General features: G+C 41.9%; 1 protein-coding gene across 2 annotated transcripts; it reads right to left on the bottom strand.

Annotated features, from left to right (window-relative positions):
* Positions 1–7: 7 nt before the first annotated feature.
* fbxl2 (F-box and leucine-rich repeat protein 2) lies at positions 8–17,817 on the bottom strand. 2 transcript variants are annotated; one of them, XM_032535644.1, is made up of 14 exons: positions 17,247–17,817; positions 8,404–8,465; positions 5,769–5,823; positions 4,918–4,992; positions 4,591–4,685; positions 3,814–3,978; positions 3,503–3,629; positions 2,566–2,640; positions 2,327–2,457; positions 1,717–1,777; positions 1,556–1,600; positions 1,141–1,197; positions 805–1,017; positions 8–448 (listed from the first exon to the last, which is right to left on the bottom strand). In XM_032535644.1, exons 1-14 carry the CDS (start codon positions 17,274–17,276, stop codon positions 341–343), a joined length of 1,299 nt encoding a protein of 432 aa, XP_032391535.1. In that variant the 5' UTR covers positions 17,277–17,817; the 3' UTR covers positions 8–340. The 2 variants fall into 2 exon arrangements, with proteins under 2 accessions (XP_032391535.1, XP_032391537.1); XM_032535646.1 differs by having other exon boundaries at positions 9–448; positions 2,327–2,454.
* Positions 17,818–18,549: the final 732 nt, after the last annotated feature.

Here is an 18,549-nt window from a genome sequence, read left to right as displayed (position 1 = left end):
AAGGATGTGAAGTGCAGGGTGGAGTGGAAAACCTGCTTTTGCTTTTACAGTGAGAATGAGATAGAGAGAGAAAAAGTGCGAGTCCATCCACCCCTCCACGCCCAAACCCAGGACTATTGCCATCCTGACTGGTGAGCAAAAGAAGAGAGGAGGGTCGGGTTCAACTGATCAGGGGCAATCAGTCTTTGTTTTGATCCGAGATCAGGAGCAGTGAGTGGGTCCAGCCCTCCTCTCCTCTCCCCTACCCCATGCCCCCACCCCCCACCCCCCTATTCCATTTCAGCCCATATCAGAGCAGCAGGACCTGCAGACAGAGGTGGCCCCCCCTGGCCCTCCAGTGTCAGAGGATAATGCAGCAGCGGCACAGACGCTGGCCACCTCCATGTACAGAGGGAGGAGGTGTCACTGGGGCAAAGTAGGCGTGGACCTTGATCTCTGGAAGGTGGGCCTGTGTAGGAAAGAGGTGTGTTAATAAAAAGTATAAAAAGACACAAAAGACATGCATGTGATCAGGATTCTCTCTGTAGCCAGTCAACCGTTCAATTTATCCTAAAAGGAATAGATTAATGCTTTGGGAAATACACTTATTCACAAACTTGTAAAGAGTTAAATGAAAAAATTAATACAACTGGTGTACTGTATTCTCCTCTATGAGAGTGGTATTGATCATCTCATCTAATTCTATGCAAGTTAAACTATTTCTTTAATTTGGGTATACAGTGTATGATTTTTTTAGAAAAATAAGAATAACTGAGCAGAGAAGTGATGTTAGGAAGTCTCTGATTCAGTCCTCACTTCACTGACCCGGATGCGTTTGATCCCAGCCCTGGTGACTTGCTGACAGTCGTAGAGCTCAATGCGCTCCAGACGATGACAGCTCTTCAGGTGCTCCAGGGTCACATCAGTGATGAGGGGGCAGTTGTCCAGCTCCACCACGGTGAGGCGCTCTTGGCCACAGGTACTGCTGCTCAGAGCTCTAATGCCATCATCTGTAATCAGCTCGCAGTGGGACAGGGACTGGCCGGGACACAGCAAATAGGGTTGAAGGCGCACAGATACATGGATTAAAGCTCAAGAAGCATGCACACAGGGTAAGGCAGATCCTGGCACAAAATCAGAACTTCAAATGTAAATGTTTACCAGTGCTTGCAGGCGAGGGCAGTGGATAGAAAGCTGAACCAGTGTGTTATCTGTCACCTGAGGAGAGGAAATGTTTGTTGATCAAACTGTTCTTACATGTCTAGAGACAGTTGAGGGTTAAATCACAGTTTGTGGAAGCATGTGTTTCATGTTTGTGTCAAGTTTTGTAACCCGCTAGAACCTTTTCTTCTGCGTCACTCCTTTTCTGTCTCTCTCTCTGCTTTCTGTCCAAATCAATTTAAATACTGAAGTCATTGGACTGCTCACTCTCCCTCTTGGCTGGAAACATACCCTTCCTACAATCCATCTCTAGTCAAACAAATCAATCAAAGCCAAGAATGATACCAGATTCAACATAGATAAATACCATGAGTAAGATTTTGGGAATAAATAAGGAAAACACAAATTGTCCTACCAAAATACATTCTTCTAAGTCCATTTTTTCAAGCTCATGACAATTCTGTGAAGAAAAATAGAAATCATTATATCAAATGCACAGATATCGAGGGAAATGGATTACCCAAAAAATAGTTCACAGAAGAAAACACAGGACAAAGAGAACAAAATGAAACTCACTCTGGCCAGTACAGTGAACCCAGCATCCGTAACATGGGAGCATCGTGCAGCTTCAAGGATCCTGAAAACACACACACACACACACACACACACACACACACACACACACACACACACACACACACACACACACACACACACACACACACACACACACACACACAACTTGTAAAGGCTAATTGGAGAGTATGGTTTTAATCAAAATCATCAGCCAGCAATTGGGTATGGGTTTGAATCAGACCTGAAATCCTTGTCAGATCTTAACCTTGTCTGTCTAATGAAATATTTTATTTCCAAGCTTTAGACAGTGTGGGACCTTTTTCTTTTTGTTTGCCGTATAGTGACAGCTCTGATGTACCTGTCTCTCCCAACTTTAACATGTTTACAAGCCCTTGGAAGGACAACACTGAATAAAAAAGACTTTCTGTGTAGTCTGGCGTTTCAGACAGCTAGAAATTATGTAAAAATATGTATGTAAAAATATGTATGTTGATTCTGTTCCATTCTTAGAAATGACTCTCATCACATGCCCTAAGAAGGATATTTTGTGGATCGTGAAGCAAGCTGTTGTCTTTGTGAAGGATGGGGGGGACAGGTGTGTTTTTCTTACTTGAGTCTGGGACAGTTGAGTCCCATTGCAGTGAGGGAGGCGTCAGTGATGTTACTGCAGCCAGACACACAAAGGATCTGTAGCTTGTGGCAGCCTCGGCACAGACTGACCAGGCCTTCATCTGTTATCTGCTAGAGGCAACAGAAGACAGATTACAAAAACACAGAGGCATACAGACACGTCCCTCATGTATTATTATTGGTCTCTACCTCCCCCCACCCCACAACCAAATGTCTTACTGTACAAGACTGCATATTGATGGTGGTGAGTTCTGGGCAGTGTTTCTGGAGGTGTTTCAATGCTCCATCTTCCAGCTGAGTTAAATAAAGAAAATGCATAATATTGTTAATCAAACACCAAGATCAATAATCTATGTATGTGTCCTTGTGTGTTGATGGGAAAAACCTTTCCTCGATTACACCATCTTTTTCCAATGACTTGTATGACTCAAATCACTACTGTGAGCCCCAAAAGATGATCCATGGGGGTTTCATGGTATTTTTCCAGGCAAGAAAAATAACTAAAACTTTGGTTTAAAAGAAAAAAAGACAAAAACTGAACACACAGCCTGAAGAATATATTGGCTCTACAGAGGCAGCATGAAAAAGAAAATGCCAGCCTGACACAAACCACTACATCAACAAAACAAACAACCATTAAGATTAAGTAAAAAAAAAATTGAAATGGAAAATGTACTTTGTTGGGAACAGTAGGTAGGAAAAGGGCACATTTTTCTTGAGTAAGGCCTGCTTCAATTTTTCAGCAATGGGAAATAAGCGTTTTATGTATATTGTGGTCTTGGTTTTTATATTAAATAATCAGGGAATATATGGGTATTTGTTTTGAGTTTTACCATTTGTTTTACATTTTTTCTTCAGCTGAAGCATAGTGTGAGCTGTCTTCACCACCAGAGGACCCTGTTTACAGTAAACGGTAGTGAACACTGTTCTATGGCAGCAAGTAACACAACATCTTGATGCAAGGGAAGATAAAAAAAAAACAGGTAAAACGTCTTAACCAATCTACTCCTTATAAGAAATCTTGGTATTTAAAGTGAAAATTTGTTTAAAAAAAGAAGAGCCATAATTATGTCCTTATGGAACTGTAACTCAAAATAAATTTCAACATGGTATAAAAGCACTGCAAAAAGCATGGTCAAAATAAAAATAACTGTACCTGTGTGCACCCTCTGAGGAACAGTGCTCGTAGACCATTGCAGCCTCTAGCCAGAGCCTCAATGCCATCACGTGTGATCTGGTCACACCATGACAGGTTCAACATCTCCAGCATTCTGCAGCCATCGCTGAGCATCCACACACAAGATAAAAACAAAACACACAGGACATGTTAGCCCAATGGAGATATGTCTTATATTGTATTATTACATATTGTGTGTGAGGGCTTGAGGAGGAATTGTATTGTTGATAATAGGGGTTATGTTATATGGGTTTGGATTACCAGGGTAATGCCAAGTGTGCGGGTGCTACCTGAGGGCCTTGAGAGAGTGGTTGCTGACGGACACACAGGAGGTGAGATCTAGCTGTTTGAGTTTGTAGCAAAACTTGCTGAGGCTGAGACAGGTGCTGTCTGTAATCTTGGTGCAGCCATTTAGGTTCAACACTTCGATGTTTCTGCAGTTCTGAGCAAACGTCCTGGGAAACAGAACAATAGAAAGGGACAAGGGGAATTACTCAGAAGTCGCTTCTTTGAATTAATAAGAAGTCAGATGCTGGGAGTTCTTCAAGAGCCAATTAATTTTGGAAGGTTGTTGTACAGCTACTGTACATTTCCTTTTCTTTTCTTTTTTAACCAAAAACTTACTTTCCAAAAAATGTGTACTTCTTTAAATCAATTGCTTATATGACAGAAGTAAAACCATGTACATGAACAGTTTCATGTTAAAAAAACTTAACAAAAATTGCACTCCCATTGTTCTTCTTTTGTTTGGTGTTTTGTGTGTGTGTGTGTGTGTGTGTGTGTGTGTGTGTGTGTGTGTGTGTGTGTGTGTGTGTGTGTGTGTGTGTGTGTGTGTGTGTGTGTGTGTGTGTGTGTGTGTATACAGTAAAGTGAGACTAAATGGAATCACAAAAAAAGAGATTCTAGCACGGAGTCCCTTGGGAATGAAGAGCCACTTAAACTTTTAACATAATTACTTTAAACAAAAACAGCAAGTAATCAAACCAACAACAAAATGACTTTTGGTAAAAGTCAAGAGGCACAATTTTTTATATTAGTGTATGCCAGAGTGACAATGACAATCTCACTTCATGGAGGCATCTCCCACGCTTAGGCAGCCCCTGAGGCTCAGCTGCCTCAGGAAGCCTCCACAACGCTTTGAAATGTTCTCCACCACTCGCCCCTGAGTGAGAGACAGACAGAGAGAGAGCGAGAGAGAGAGAGAGAGAGTGTGTTATGACTTGGGCCACAGGACAGAGGATCAGCTGTGACGTCACAGTCGGCACCAAAGCCTACCGACCCAGCGTTAAGCCTTGGGCTGGATAATGCTACTCAACAAACACAAACGTGCAGCACATATAGACAAGCACGCACGCGCACACACACTTATTCTCTCTCATAAACGCAACCCTCACCTCTATGTCTGTCTGGAAGTTGAACAAGTCAATCTTCTGCCAGTTACTGCCATCTAGGGCCAGGACATTCCACGCCTGAGAGAGCGACAGACAGGTTGTGGACAGAGACAGACATGTGGGTCAGACAGAAGTGTGTGTGTCTGTTATCATACCATGTGGGAGGAATTAATGAACATAGTGGGTCAACCTCTATGGTTTGGCGCATTAACTATGCCCACTTTCTGTTTCTTTGTTCATGAAGCAGGTTCACAAGCTGCTTCTCTAATGTAAGGACTTGCTGCTTTGCTATGTTTTATATCATTGCAAACTGAAAATATTTGGGGTTTAGAGGGTTGATCAGTCAAAACCAGACACTTAAAAATCTCACCCTGGGCTCTAGGAAATTACAGTGGGTATTTCTTCTTTTGTTTTTACTGAGTTGGCTGACAGATCATCCAAATGATTGGCAATGTAGGTACACAGAACAGCTGCATGAAGCTCAGCAGACAATATATAAAATACCCCAAGATTAAAACCTGTACTTTGTACAGAGAAATAACATTTTCCTAATAGATGTGAATTGGAACTGTTGGAGAAGAAGCTGCCACCACAGTTCTGCATTTACAGTCCATGTGCCAAGCCCTTGTTATTATTCACAGATAGCTCATTCTTAAATGGCTTTCAACTGCAGAGCACTATAGTTTAACAGTGGTCCACTAACACATAACCAGCAGATGGCACTATATTAAGACACTTCTAGAGAATTTAATAATGTTATTGGTTTTAATTTAATACCATAGTTTATAATTACATCAATCCATTATTTTAATCCACAGTTGGTGCTTTCGAGGTGTAAAGAAGGAAGTGCTTACCTTGGATACTTGGGCACACCTACAGAGTGTAACCACATCTAGATAGGAAAATATTCTAGAAAGAGAGACAAAAAAAAGAGCACAAGTTTGTCACCTATGACTCTCAGATATAGCAATCTAAACTTTAACTAAACTTTATTTTTGAATTTCTTTCCATTTGTAAGATTCAATATATGTGTTTTGTTTGTTGAAAGAAAAAAGAACAATCCCCTGTGGTGTTTGGTTGGTAGCAGGAGAGCCCCACAGACCGCCAGTGTTTGAGCTGTGTGGCGGTCAGCCACAAAGGGCTGCATGCAGCAGGCGACTGGGTCAGCTCAATCCATTAATCTGCCAATGAGTAATATCTGGCACTCAGAGAAGCAAGGCCACAGACAGACAGATGTATAACATACATACATACATACATAAAACCAAACATGTATGCTTTGTCTGAATTCCCAGTGCTTAAATGGTTACTGCTCATAGAAGTGCCTTAAAGGGCCAATCTATGGAAAATGTGAGGTATTCAGAGAATTGTCATGGTGCCAAAGCTTTGAGTGCAGCTGGGGTCAGAATGTCCTTTTAACCCTTGGAAACAGGAGCTGGCCATTGTTTCCTTCATATAGATGCAGACAAAGGCTGTTTTGATGTGCGTTTGACCAGGGCATGTTGGGACATGTCTGTTTAATCTATACCGGGTCTTGTATCAGGGAGTACATGCACACAAACGACAAAGCAATGCAAAGACACAAACACACTCACACATCAACCACGCGCCGAACACACGCACACGCAGTCTTTGGAGTGATTGCAGGCCACCAGTGTACCAATCAAACAGGCGCTTATTGACTTCCCTTCTAATAACTGGTTAATGGCTGTGACGCTGATCATTGATTGACTGTCAGATTTAACACAATCTGACTTTCCCTTTCTGTGCAAAGGCCTTTTAGAATACTTCTGGAGTCCAGAAGTATTCTGTTATTCATATTCAGTTAGTCCAATTTGGTGAGTCCTGTGTAAAGTCCTATTAACTAGGGACTTTTTTTTAGTCCCAATACCGATACAGATAACGATACAGAGTACCGATCTAATACCAATGTTAAATTCATAAGCTGTACGTCTCACTGTGGGAAGGGACTGGGACCATTCTTTTATAAGTACGGCAACATCAGGCCTGACTTAAACTTTGCTTTCAAAACAAAATGTAACAAATACATAAATACACATGAACTCAATTGTTTTCTATTATTAAAATAATAAATAATGCACCAGCAACTTTAAAGTTTCAAGTGTAATCTTTTTAAATGCAGCAACAAATTGGTCAAAACTTCAACAGGAATTAAAAATCCAGTATATAATGTATGTAAACTTGGAGTGTCACAGTTCTCTGAATTCCGTGATTCAACTTTAGATTTTTAAAGTTCAGCACAGACAGCTATGCCACAATAGGAGAGAGAAAGCCACACCAGTGACTTCTGTTGTTTCTTTTGTGATCTCGGACTCTGGCAGTGGCCATTACACCTCGGACAGCCTGATGTCCCTCCCTGTGTACCATGGTGAACGGGCATAACAACATTTTAAATACAAAAACAAATAGCTCCAATCAACCCACTTTCCATGGTTTAAAAACAAGATTAACTGCCATAACAATGGGTCTTCCTCGCTGATGTTGTGTAAGTGTCTCAACATGAAACATGTGACAGTAGGTCATGTGCTGTAGCTAGCGAGTGCCTGTTAGTACATGTTTTTTTGTCCACCAGTGAAAGTGCTGCTAATAATGGGTGTACTGGTAGTCTCTGTGGAGCACAGCTGGAGCAGCAGAAGAGCACAGCACTGCGGAATTCCCCACAAGCTAAGACGAGCTATTTATAGCACACATACACAGACCTACAGTTTGCATAGGCCCACACACGCACAAAATAAACAGTCCACATTATGTGTCTGCAGAGCTACTTACATGTAGGTGCATCCATTTCAAAAATACAGTACATGCACACACACACACACACACACACACACACACACACACACACACAAATCCACATATAAATAAGAGTGGAGAACAAACGTGAGGGGGTGTGGGATGTCAGATTTATGGGTCATGTGCTGCTACTGCTGTGGGACACAATATTGGTCTGTAGGTCGCATAGTTAAACCTCATTCCAGACTAGTGACCAACATAAGTCACACAAAACACACACACACTCTTGCACATTAATGTTCAAGGCTGCTTCAGTTGATGAGTAACGCTGACCTTAGCCCATAATGTCGTAAATAGACACGAAAGGCAGCACTAGATTGGCTTAATTAGTGTGAAGAAGAGTTCAAGGAGACGAAAGGTAACGTCTCTAAAAATAGAGTCGTGAAGGGTAGTGACACTGACGGTGATCACAAAAGGTAGCATTAACATTGACTAATTAGTGTGAAGGTAGTCTCAATTTTACAATTGTGTTTTATCTATTTTATGATTTTTTTTTTCTTTTTCTTTTGAGGATACTTGTGTTTTTTTCTGTTTAACTGATTTTGTGTAAAACACTTTGAATTGCCCTGTTGCTGAAATGTGCTATACAAATAAAGCTGCCTTGCCTTGCCTTGCCTTGCCTTGTCCTAAGGTATGTTATGCTGTCATTTTGTGTGTGTATATATGTAATCTTACCTGAGAAGAAGCTCTTTGGGGAGCTTTTTGTTAATGGGGGCTTCATCGCTGTTTGAGAACACCTGCCGAGAAACAGAAGATAAAACTATAAGAATGAGTGAGTATGAGTGTGAGTGCGAGTTGAGTGCGAGTGTGTGTGTGTGTGTGTGTGTGTGTGTGTGTGTGTGTGTGTGTGTGTGTGTGTGTGTGCATGAAAAGCACTGTTGGTCACTTTAATTTTACTTCTTTGTGCAATTTCTGTGATTAACAATTTTTTTTCATTTTCTTTTAAAACAACATACAAAACATACAATTTCATCACCACCCACCCAAACAAAAATCAAGAAAAGATGACACAGTAACTACAATATACATACAACCATCATACAAACAAATAATAACAAACTAGACAATTAACCATAAACCAAATAAACTTATGTATGACAACACCATAAACCCATCCTACACGTCTCGTCCCAGCACAAATCTTCTTAAGAACCCTCCAAAAAGCTCAGGTGCTTTCCCCATTTTCTAGTATAGACAGCCAATCTGGCAAACTCTATTTTACAAGCCTAGTCCTGGATTGATGGCACCTCTTCATTCCTCCATCCCCTTAAAATAATCTGTCTGGCTATCAATAAACTAGTCTGGACTCAGCTTCTTATGTGCCAAATCCATCCCGTTTAGGATTGACCCATCTCCCAGAATAAATCATCTTGGGCTGAATGAAACCTGGGTCCCTGCAATCCGACATAGGTTATCATGTATCCCGGTCCAAAATACTGGACCTTATCACAAGACCATAGGACCGGAAGTAATTGGCCATCCCCTGTTTTAGATTTCCGAAAATTTGGTGTTTTTCAGACCAATTCTACAATCTGTAGAACAATCTGGAGGGAGTCCAATAGAAGCTGATAATGAAGATGCAATATCTTGAACTGAATAAGGTGCACCCTCACATCGCGTGACATACTTTTAATATTCCCACAGATTCTGTCCCACTCCTCCCCATCCAATGTAATACTAAGATCCATTTTCTTTATGTAATTACAATGTAAGTGAGGGGCGACAAAATCCATATGCTAAGTTCAGCTAAAGCTACAATAATACGAGGCGTCAGCAGTCAGAGTAATGCCCCTGACACACCAACCAAACAGCCAACCCTCGGAAGAAAAGGAAGTTGGACTGATCAGTCTCCCTGAGTTGGTCAAAAAAGTGCCCCGGAACACACCAAAGCGACGAGATGCAATACGTCTACATAAAAGCAGGCGGAGTTAATCTATATTGTTGCCCAAAAATGAAAACCGGCAGCTGATTGGACAAACGCGTCACGTGGGTCTGGTTTCACTGGAAATTCAAAGCCCGACTTTCATGGTGTCTTGTTCAGAATACAATCTCATATTTTACTACATTTTACTCACCAAAACGTGTTTCTGAAAACATTGAAAACAGGTGAGAAACAGGCCATGCAGTTGCTAAATCTGTCTTCCTTTCAACATCAACAAAGGTCAGTTTAAAAGATTTTTGTCAGATTTTGAGAGACTCTAGTCACGCTCATCCCGCTCCTGGTTTCCGGGTTTGCACTCCCCCAATCAGATTGGTCATTTGACTGAGCATGTCAGGTCGGCAAAAATGAAGGCCAACGGCCCCTCCGGACCACTGCAGATGGAAAACGGCACAGAACACCGAACAGACTTGAGTCACTGACCTCGCCAGACTGTCCGACGGACAATTATTTGGGTTGCTGTGTCACGGGCCTTTAGTCCAATGAAATAGGTATCACTAGTTTGTCAATTTAGTATGAAACACCCAATTCTTTTTTCTAGCTTTTACTTCAATAGTTCATTTTTGGATAGAAACAGGACTTTAAGTTGTGTCCTCCATCACTTACATTGAAACTGCTTTACAAATGGATCTCTTTGCAAGCAGTATTGACAAAAGGAGTGATTACGTCAACCAATAACACTTTCAAAGTACAGTGTTGGTTCATGACATACTTTAAAAAATGTGAACCTATCATTTAATAAAAATAGAACCTTACATCTTTTCAGTTAATTGTGGGGAAAAAAAAGCTATTACTTCCTTGAGCAATGCTAATAGACAAGCCAGAGCTACATTTGGCTTTCCACATCCCCTCCTTACAGGCTTATAATTCTGTTAGCCTGGTCAGCTTGTTGGCATGCTTATCTCAATTAGTCTACTCACTGGATGTCTGGCCATCTGCTGAGTGGGACACAAACACACACACACATACACTTATTCGCATGCAGGTGATTTTAGTCCTATCGGTGTTAAGAACAGAGGCAGAACATTCTAGGTCAGGTTGACTCTATTCAACCATGACTTTAAATTTACGTCAAACACACACATTCGCTGTGCCTCTGCAGACACGCATCCTGCCAGTGATACACTTGTATCCTCAAAGACTTAGAAACCATATTTAATGAGGGGGGACTCCCTGCTGTTTCACACGCAAACACAAACACTGCAATGTAAAAACTCAAAGGGAGCGAGGGCAAAGCACAAGAGGAGCAAAGGTTGATTCTGAAAATGTCTTGGCTCCAGCTAGCTGCATGACAGATGCAAGCTCCTCGAAAGAGAATGCAACAAAGGAGAGGGAAGATGGGAGGAAGAGCGAGAAAGGGGGGAGCAGGAGGAAGTAAGAGAAAGAGACAAACAAAGAACAGCGCAACAGTCAAGAAGTAGAGGAAAAATATGTACAAAAGTCATTACAATCAGAGAGGGAAAAGAGAGGAGTGAGAGAGAGGGAGGAAATAGAGGCCATTTGAGAGGAAATGTGGTCCAAAAGACAAAGGTGGTCCAGACAAGGTCCAGCAAATAATTAACTAAGCTGGTTTGAATTTTTTTAAACATTTACATGAACAATTATGCTCAGCAGAAAAAGAGCTTTGAACCTGATCTGAACCGATTCATTAACTATATCCAATAATAGCTCTGGGATATAGTGAAAACCTTTTTCATCATTGGTTCCCACATACCCCTGTATTGAATAACAAATCTTTACCATCTACCCATGGGGGTTGGGTTTATCACCATAATGTGGATTTCAGTTTCAGATATAGAACCATATCAGTTGAGTAAACTGAAAGTTAACTGACCTAAATTGTACAACACTGTGCATACTGAATGGTAGGAAGAGACAAGGGCTACAGCATATTGACTCAGTGACTCTCTCTAAAGCCAGAGGTGGCTTAGGATTTAGGACTAAATTTAGACTTAAGTCCAAACCACCTCTGTAACACATCACTCACCTTTAACCTTTCCTTCAACAGACACATAGTTACACACAATGTACTGTAAACAACCTAAACCTTTATACAAGATGGCAATGGCAAAGAACATAGGAAAAATAATAATGTCATGATGTGATTTAAACTTGCTAAATGAAACGTAACTTACTGTGTAATGCCTGTCTAACGTCTGGTACTGCCCAGACTTGCTAGACATTGAAAGTACTTAAAATTCTCATTTGGACATTTTTGATTACTGCTGAAACAATCATTGAAGTAATTTTTCAGTGAAAAATACCAAATATGTGCTGTTATTGTATCTTTTTTATTTATGCCATTGACAATTATTTCTATTATCAAATTAAGCTGAGGTAGGCAGGTAAAAATTCCCTAATAACCTTTCAGCATATTGTAATTGAAGTGGACTGAGAGAAAACTAGACTTCTGCAGCTCCTCTTGGCTCTATTCAGGCTTTAGAAAATCTAGTCCCTGACAGGAGACTTTGACCAATCAAAGGTAATTTCAGAGATAGGGTATTCCTATTGGCTGTTCTATAAATAGTGATGCACAGCATGCCCCTTCAGATGGTGAAAGCCTGATTCAATAATGGAAAATCCTGCAGAAAAACTTACTACTCCAACAATGGCAACATCTGCCTACACTGCAAAGCAACCCAAAATAAGGAAGACAGGCTTATCAAAGACATAAAATTCTAAAAGAGTCCGACAAAAAATGCAATAAAACACATGTCAATTTTAGCTACGCGTTTCAGAGATGGAAAGAAAATGTTGCTAATAGTTACGCCTTATGTTAAGCATAGCTAACCGTACAGTGCTGTGAAAAAGTGTTTGCCCCCTTCCTCATTTCCTGTTCCTTTGCATGTTTGTCACACTTAAGTGTTTCGGAACATCAAACCAATTTAAACAATAGTCAAGGACAACACAAGTAAACACAAAATGCAATTTGTAAATGAAGGTGTTTATGATTAAAGGTGAAAAAAAAATCCAAACCATCATGGCCCTGTGTGAAAAAGTGATTGCCCCCTAAACCTAATAACTGGTTGGGCCACCCTTAGCAGCAACAACTGCATCCAAGCGTTTGCGATAACGTGCAATGAGGCGTTTACAGCGTCCAGGATGAATTTTGGCCCACTCATCTTTGCAGAATTGTCCTAATTCAGTTACATTAGAGGGTTTTTCGAGCAATGAACGGCTTTTAGGTCATACCACAACATCTCAATAGGATTCAGGTCAGGACTTTGGCTAGGCCACTCCAAAGTCTTCATTTTGTTTTTCTTCAGCCATTCGGTGGTGGATTGCGGTGTGTTTAGGATCATTGTCCTGCTGCAGAACCCAAGTTCGTTTCAGCTTGAGTACACGAACAGATGGTCGGCATTCTCCTTCAGGATCTCTTGGTAGACAGCAGAATTCATAGTTCTGCTTATCACGGCAAGTCTTCCAGGTCCTGAAGCAGCAAAACAGCCCAGACCATCCACCTACCACCACTATTTTACTTTTGGTATAATGTTCTTTTTATGAAATGCAGGGTTCCTTCTACGCCAGATATACTTGGGCACCACACCTTCCAAAGAGTTCCACTTTTGTCTCATCGGTCCACAGAATGTTGCCCAAAAGTCTTGGGGATCATCAAGATGTGTTGTGGAGAATTGAGACGAGCTGATGTTCTTTTTGCTCAGCAGGGGTTTTCTCTTGGAACTCTGCCATGCAGGCCATTTTTGCCCAGTCTTTTCCTGATGGTGGAGGCATGAACGCTGACCTTAACTGAGGCAAGTGAGGCCTGCAGTTCTTGGACATTGTTGGGGTCTTTTGTGACCTCTTGGATGGAGTCGTTGCTGCGCTCTTGGGGTAATTTTGGGCGGCCGGCCACTCCTGGGAGGTTCACCACTGTCATGTCTTCGCCATTTGTGGATAATGGCTTCACTGTGGTTCGCTGGATTCCCAAAGCTTTGGAAATGGCTTTATAACCCTTTCCAGATGATAGATCTCCATTACTTTCTTTCTCAATTGTTCCTGCATTTCTTTGGGTCTCGGACATGATGTGTAGCTTTTAAGGATCTTCTGGTGGACCTTACTGTGTCAAGCAGCTCCTATTTAAAGATGCCTTGATGTGAACAGGTGTGGCAATAATCAGGCCTGGTGTGGCTAGAGAAATTGAACTCAGGTGTGGACAACCACAGTTAAGTATGTTTTAATAAGGGGGCAATCACTTTTTCACACAGGGCCATGATGGTTTGGATTTTTTTTTTAAAAATAAACACCTTCATTTACAAATTGCATTTTGTGTTACTTGTGTTGTCCTTGACTATTGTGTAAATTGGTTTGATGTTCCGAAACACTTAAGTGTGACAAACATGCAAAGGAACAGGAAATGAGGAAGGGGGCAAACACTTTTTCACACCACTGTATGTAGCTAGCTAGAGCCGCAAATCACAGTAGCTTGTCTGAAAGGGTTTACCGGCCTACAAGTTTATTAAGAAAACAGGTAGGTAATTATCATAGAATTGCTGCAATATAACGGCTTTAGGATCACAATCAGGCTCGGGACAATGACTAGTACTCATATAGGTTTATAGTTGTAGAGAGAAGGGCTGCACTTTCAAATTCTTGCAGTTTTTTTTGCCTTTTCCTGAAAACTGCCTACCCCAGCTTTATTCTGCTGTTTATTGTTTGATTAATTGATTAGTTGTTTGGTCTTGGTTTTATCAATAATGTAAATAAATCATCAGTTGCAGCCCTATTTCATATACATTTTATTGCATGTCAGGCACAAAGTCAAAAGTAACCCACACCCCGGTGGAGAAGTTGCCAAGTGGAATGGCATGAACACAGTAGCTGGTGTGTGATCCCAGCCATAGTTATGACATTATGAAAGCAAGGTTCATCTCTGGTTTGCATGCTTCATTAAAGTTATCACCTCAGCATTCTGGTGCCCTCGTTTCCTGTGCCAGCAGAGCAGCATTCTCAAGCAGGGAGTTCCTCTGTGCAGTCATACCTACTCCCAGACAGTGTACAACTGGGTGAATATGCAAATCTGGTCTCAGAACTTGCATGTCTACAGCAACCATGCAGACATTACATATGGGTCATGTTATGTGTTCAATTTCTGGCCTTCAATACAACTACAAGTGGGCTTGTGCCACATGTTCATTATAAAGCATCATCTCACGATCTCATCATCGCCTTATAGGCTATTAGTCAACTATCCCAAGCCCACTCTCCTATTTCCCATGCTCTTCTAACACACATAACCCCACCTGCTTGTTTCCCACCACACAATGGTTTTCATCTGCATCTAAGCAGCTTACAGCTATGTTGAGAAATCCACTGATATGGCAACTCACATCAGCGCCCCTACCACTCCTGTTCTCATCCACTCACAAATAGACAAATACGTTCATAATACTGACAAGTTTACAGCGTGCTGAACATCTGACAGAGAAAGTCTAGTAGTCAAGTAAACCCTAAAGCATCTCAACAATTTGTGACTGATATTTCACATAACAATGCTCACAGCTGAGGCGACCTAAAACCAGTTGGACTGGGGGTGTGAACAATAATGAAGAAAACGTTGACACAGCAAAACAGTGTTATTATTTTACTAAAGGTAATACACACAAATTAAAGGCATGTGAGCTAAGCTGCACTTCAAAACAATCAGTGAAACTTCATGCAGTGGAGCAATGGTGGAAAGTTATCAAGTAGTACATGTTCTTTACATGATTATTCAAATTTCATGCTACTTTATACTGTAAAGGTCCCATGACATGGTGCTCTTTGGATGCTTTTATACAGTCCGTAGTTGTCCCCTAATACCATATCTGAAGTCTCTTTTGGTGCAGAACTACAGCCACTAGAGCCAGTCCCACAATGAGCTTTCCTTAAGATGTGACATTTCTGAGTCGGTAGCTTTTGAGGGCGGGGGGGGCAAAGTAGAAGCTGGGGGTGTGGCCTTGACAAACTGCCACTTTGCTTGTTTGAAAGCCAAGATGTCTATCTCTCTCATTGGTGGGCCAAATTCTCTGGGCGGGCAAAGCAGAGAAAGGGGAGGTAACATTGCCACTTATGACCTCATAAGGGGCAAGATTCCAGATTGGCCCATCTGAGCTTTCATTTTCTCAAAGGCAGAGCAGGATACCCAGGGCTTGGTTTACACCTCTCGCCATTTCTACCCACTGGGGGATCATGGGCAGGCTGGGGGAACGCATAGTAATTTTAAAAAATCCTTATAAAGTGAAATTTCATGCCATGGGACCTTTAACTTCACTCTATTTCAGAGGCACATATTGCAAAGCAGATCCTTCGGCATACTTTCAAAGCACTCCATAAACTTGCTCCTACATATCTATCTGAACTCCTTCACATCGCCGCCCCCTCCCGCTCCCTCAGATCCTCCTCCTCCCTCCACCTCACTGTACCCCCAGCTCGACTTGTCACCATGGGGAACAGAGCCTTCAGCTGCTCTGCTCCCCAGCTCTGGAACTCACTCCCACCTGACCTCCGAAGTATCGACTCTCTCCCCCGGTTCAAAACCAGACTCAAAACCCACCTGTTCCAGCTTGCTTATTTGTAAATACACTGTTCCTGTCATATTTTCATAACTGTTTATACTTTTTTGTTCCCTGTATCTGTCTTGAGTGCTTAGAAAGGCGCTGTTAAATAAAATGTATTATTATTATTATTAGATCATCATTTTTTAAAATAGGATGTATTGTTATTGATACAGCATATAAAGTAATGTAATGATCTCATACCTCAACCTGCAACCACATGAAGAGTTAACATACACAATGGTGGATCAGTGATAGCATCCAGCAATATAACACTGGCAGGGATCACTCTGCCTGCATTATGAGTTTAGTTAAATTTTTAATGCAGGACTTTTACTTTTAGTTAAGTTTTTGTCTACATTTAGGTATTGCTACTTAAGTAAAGGATCAAAATACTTCTTCCACCACTGCAGTTAAGCAAAGGGGTGTGTAACCACTTCCGTCATTTATCTCATGGATATATGGAAAGGTTGGGGGGGGGGGGCATTCATAGTTCTCATGTTATATACTATGTCAGTGTGGTTCTCTGAAAGCAGTCCAAACCTCACAGGTATCACTGGAGGTGTGACCGTGCCAACCCTAACTAATTGAATGCTGCTATACACTGCTTTTATTTACAACATTACTCTCCATCTGCAGCCCCAGTCCCCCCCCCCCTACGAAAGCCTGTAACCTCAGGCGACAGCCTCGGCCCTGATATATAGACTATCCTCAGCCACAGCCCTCCTGTCCCGCAGTCCTGAGCTTCATGTTGTCGCTGTCTACTGGTGCGGCAGGACAATAACGGGATTTCGGATTACCCTTGACCAACAAAACGACTCGGCTCCCGATTGCATGTAAAATTAGGAGCACGTTCGACCAAACACACACACACACACAGACACACAGACACACACACACAAACACATACACACACACAGACAGACAAACACACACACACACACACACACACACACACACACGACACCACACACACAGACGAAAAGCGTCTACGTATACTAGAAACAAACAGTTGAACCGTTGGTGGTCCACTCCCTCTGTCATACCTCGAACCGGCCCTTGGTGATACCGTTCATGTCTGCTGCGGCACGTCCCTGCTACAAACCGCACAGACACCAGTCGAGCCGTTTGACGAACGCCGTTATTGTTTTTGTCGCCGTTTTATTTTTGGTCGGCCGGAGTGTAGGAGCCGAGCTGGAGCTGGAGCTGGGTCCTCACACCCTCCCTCCCCACCCACCCCCCCAGCCGTCAGCGAGGCTCCTGTCTTTGGGTCAGTGAGGAGGTGGTGGTGGTGGTGGTGAGGGTGGTGTCGGTCCAGGGCGGCTTGCGTTAACGTTAACAGTTGTCTCGGAGACCAACGGCTCCCCAGCCCGTCTCATCACAGGGCTACCAAAATAACAATAATAACATGGACGGTCTGTCAAGTGACTTCACTTCCGCCTCTCCCTTCATCGCTCCAGCGCGAGTCAGCTGGCCCCAAATCCCCCAAGTTAGCTAAAAACCCACGGGAAACATGAACGTCCGCTTTAATATCTCACAGCAAATTCCCGCATCACATACTCGTTTGGCGGCCGACATGAACGTTTTCTTTAATGTTTTCTGTTGACTTGCGGAGATTTGGGAGGGCTTACGTGACGTCATTGCTGCGGGAAAAGCACGCGTGGTCGATTTGTTTTGATTGTGGGGTCTTGAGGAAATTCAGGGGGAAATTACAAAGACCCTTTTTGGTCGTATTCACCGTGGCAGTCACGGGGGTTACAGCACCGAGACGTGATCTGACACAAACCCGTGCGTCTGATGATCCTAGAGGAAGAAAACACTCGCATCTGTGGACGCCAGATCAAGGAGCCAATAGACTCCATTAGAGAGGTGTAACACTTGTCACACGAAGGCTTCAACCTGCAGACACACACCCACAACTTCTCTGTCACTCATGCATTATGAAAATTGTAGAATGTAGGCTTGTATTGGTGGAAGAGGTAGGCAACTCATATATTGAAATAAAAATAATGATACAACAATGTAAAAAAAGTCTTACATTTAAAACCTTATGCCTACCTTTGATGAGAAATTGCCACTTTCAAAGTGTTATAAACACATTTTGAGTCCTAAAAACCTTTTTTCACAGTGCAGAACTGTTTATAACTTAAACTTAATAAACTAAAAAATTGTATCTGTATTTTAATTAATATGGCACGTTGGGACAGAGTTATGAAAATAAATTCTAAGTATCTATGACTGTCCAATAAATGTAGTTAGGTAAAAAGTAAAATATTTCCCCTTTAAAAATGTAGTAGAGAAGTATAAAGTGGCATTAAATAAAAATATTCATTAACCTTACAACTGCAT

The sequence above is a fragment of the Etheostoma spectabile genome, chromosome 14 (assembly GCF_008692095.1).
Source record: "Etheostoma spectabile isolate EspeVRDwgs_2016 chromosome 14, UIUC_Espe_1.0, whole genome shotgun sequence".
Taxonomy (NCBI): Eukaryota; Metazoa; Chordata; class Actinopteri; order Perciformes; family Percidae; genus Etheostoma; species Etheostoma spectabile.
Note: the sequence above shows the minus strand (reverse complement) of the source record. Positions and strands in the feature narration are given on the sequence as shown.

What these genes read in the sequence shown, in the direction of transcription:
- fbxl2 (XM_032535644.1), bottom strand. Translation starts at nt 17,276, where the DNA reads ATGAACGGTATCACCAAGGGCCGGTTCGAG. An exon ending in CCCAAAGAGCTTCTTCTCAG is followed by an intron (nt 5,824 to 8,403) that starts GTAAGATTACAT and finishes CTCTCTTTCTAG; the next exon opens with AATATTTTCCTATCTAGATG. An exon ending in ACTTCCAGACAGACATAGAG is followed by an intron (nt 4,686 to 4,917) that starts GTGAGGGTTGCG and finishes TCTCTCACTCAG; the next exon opens with GGGCGAGTGGTGGAGAACAT.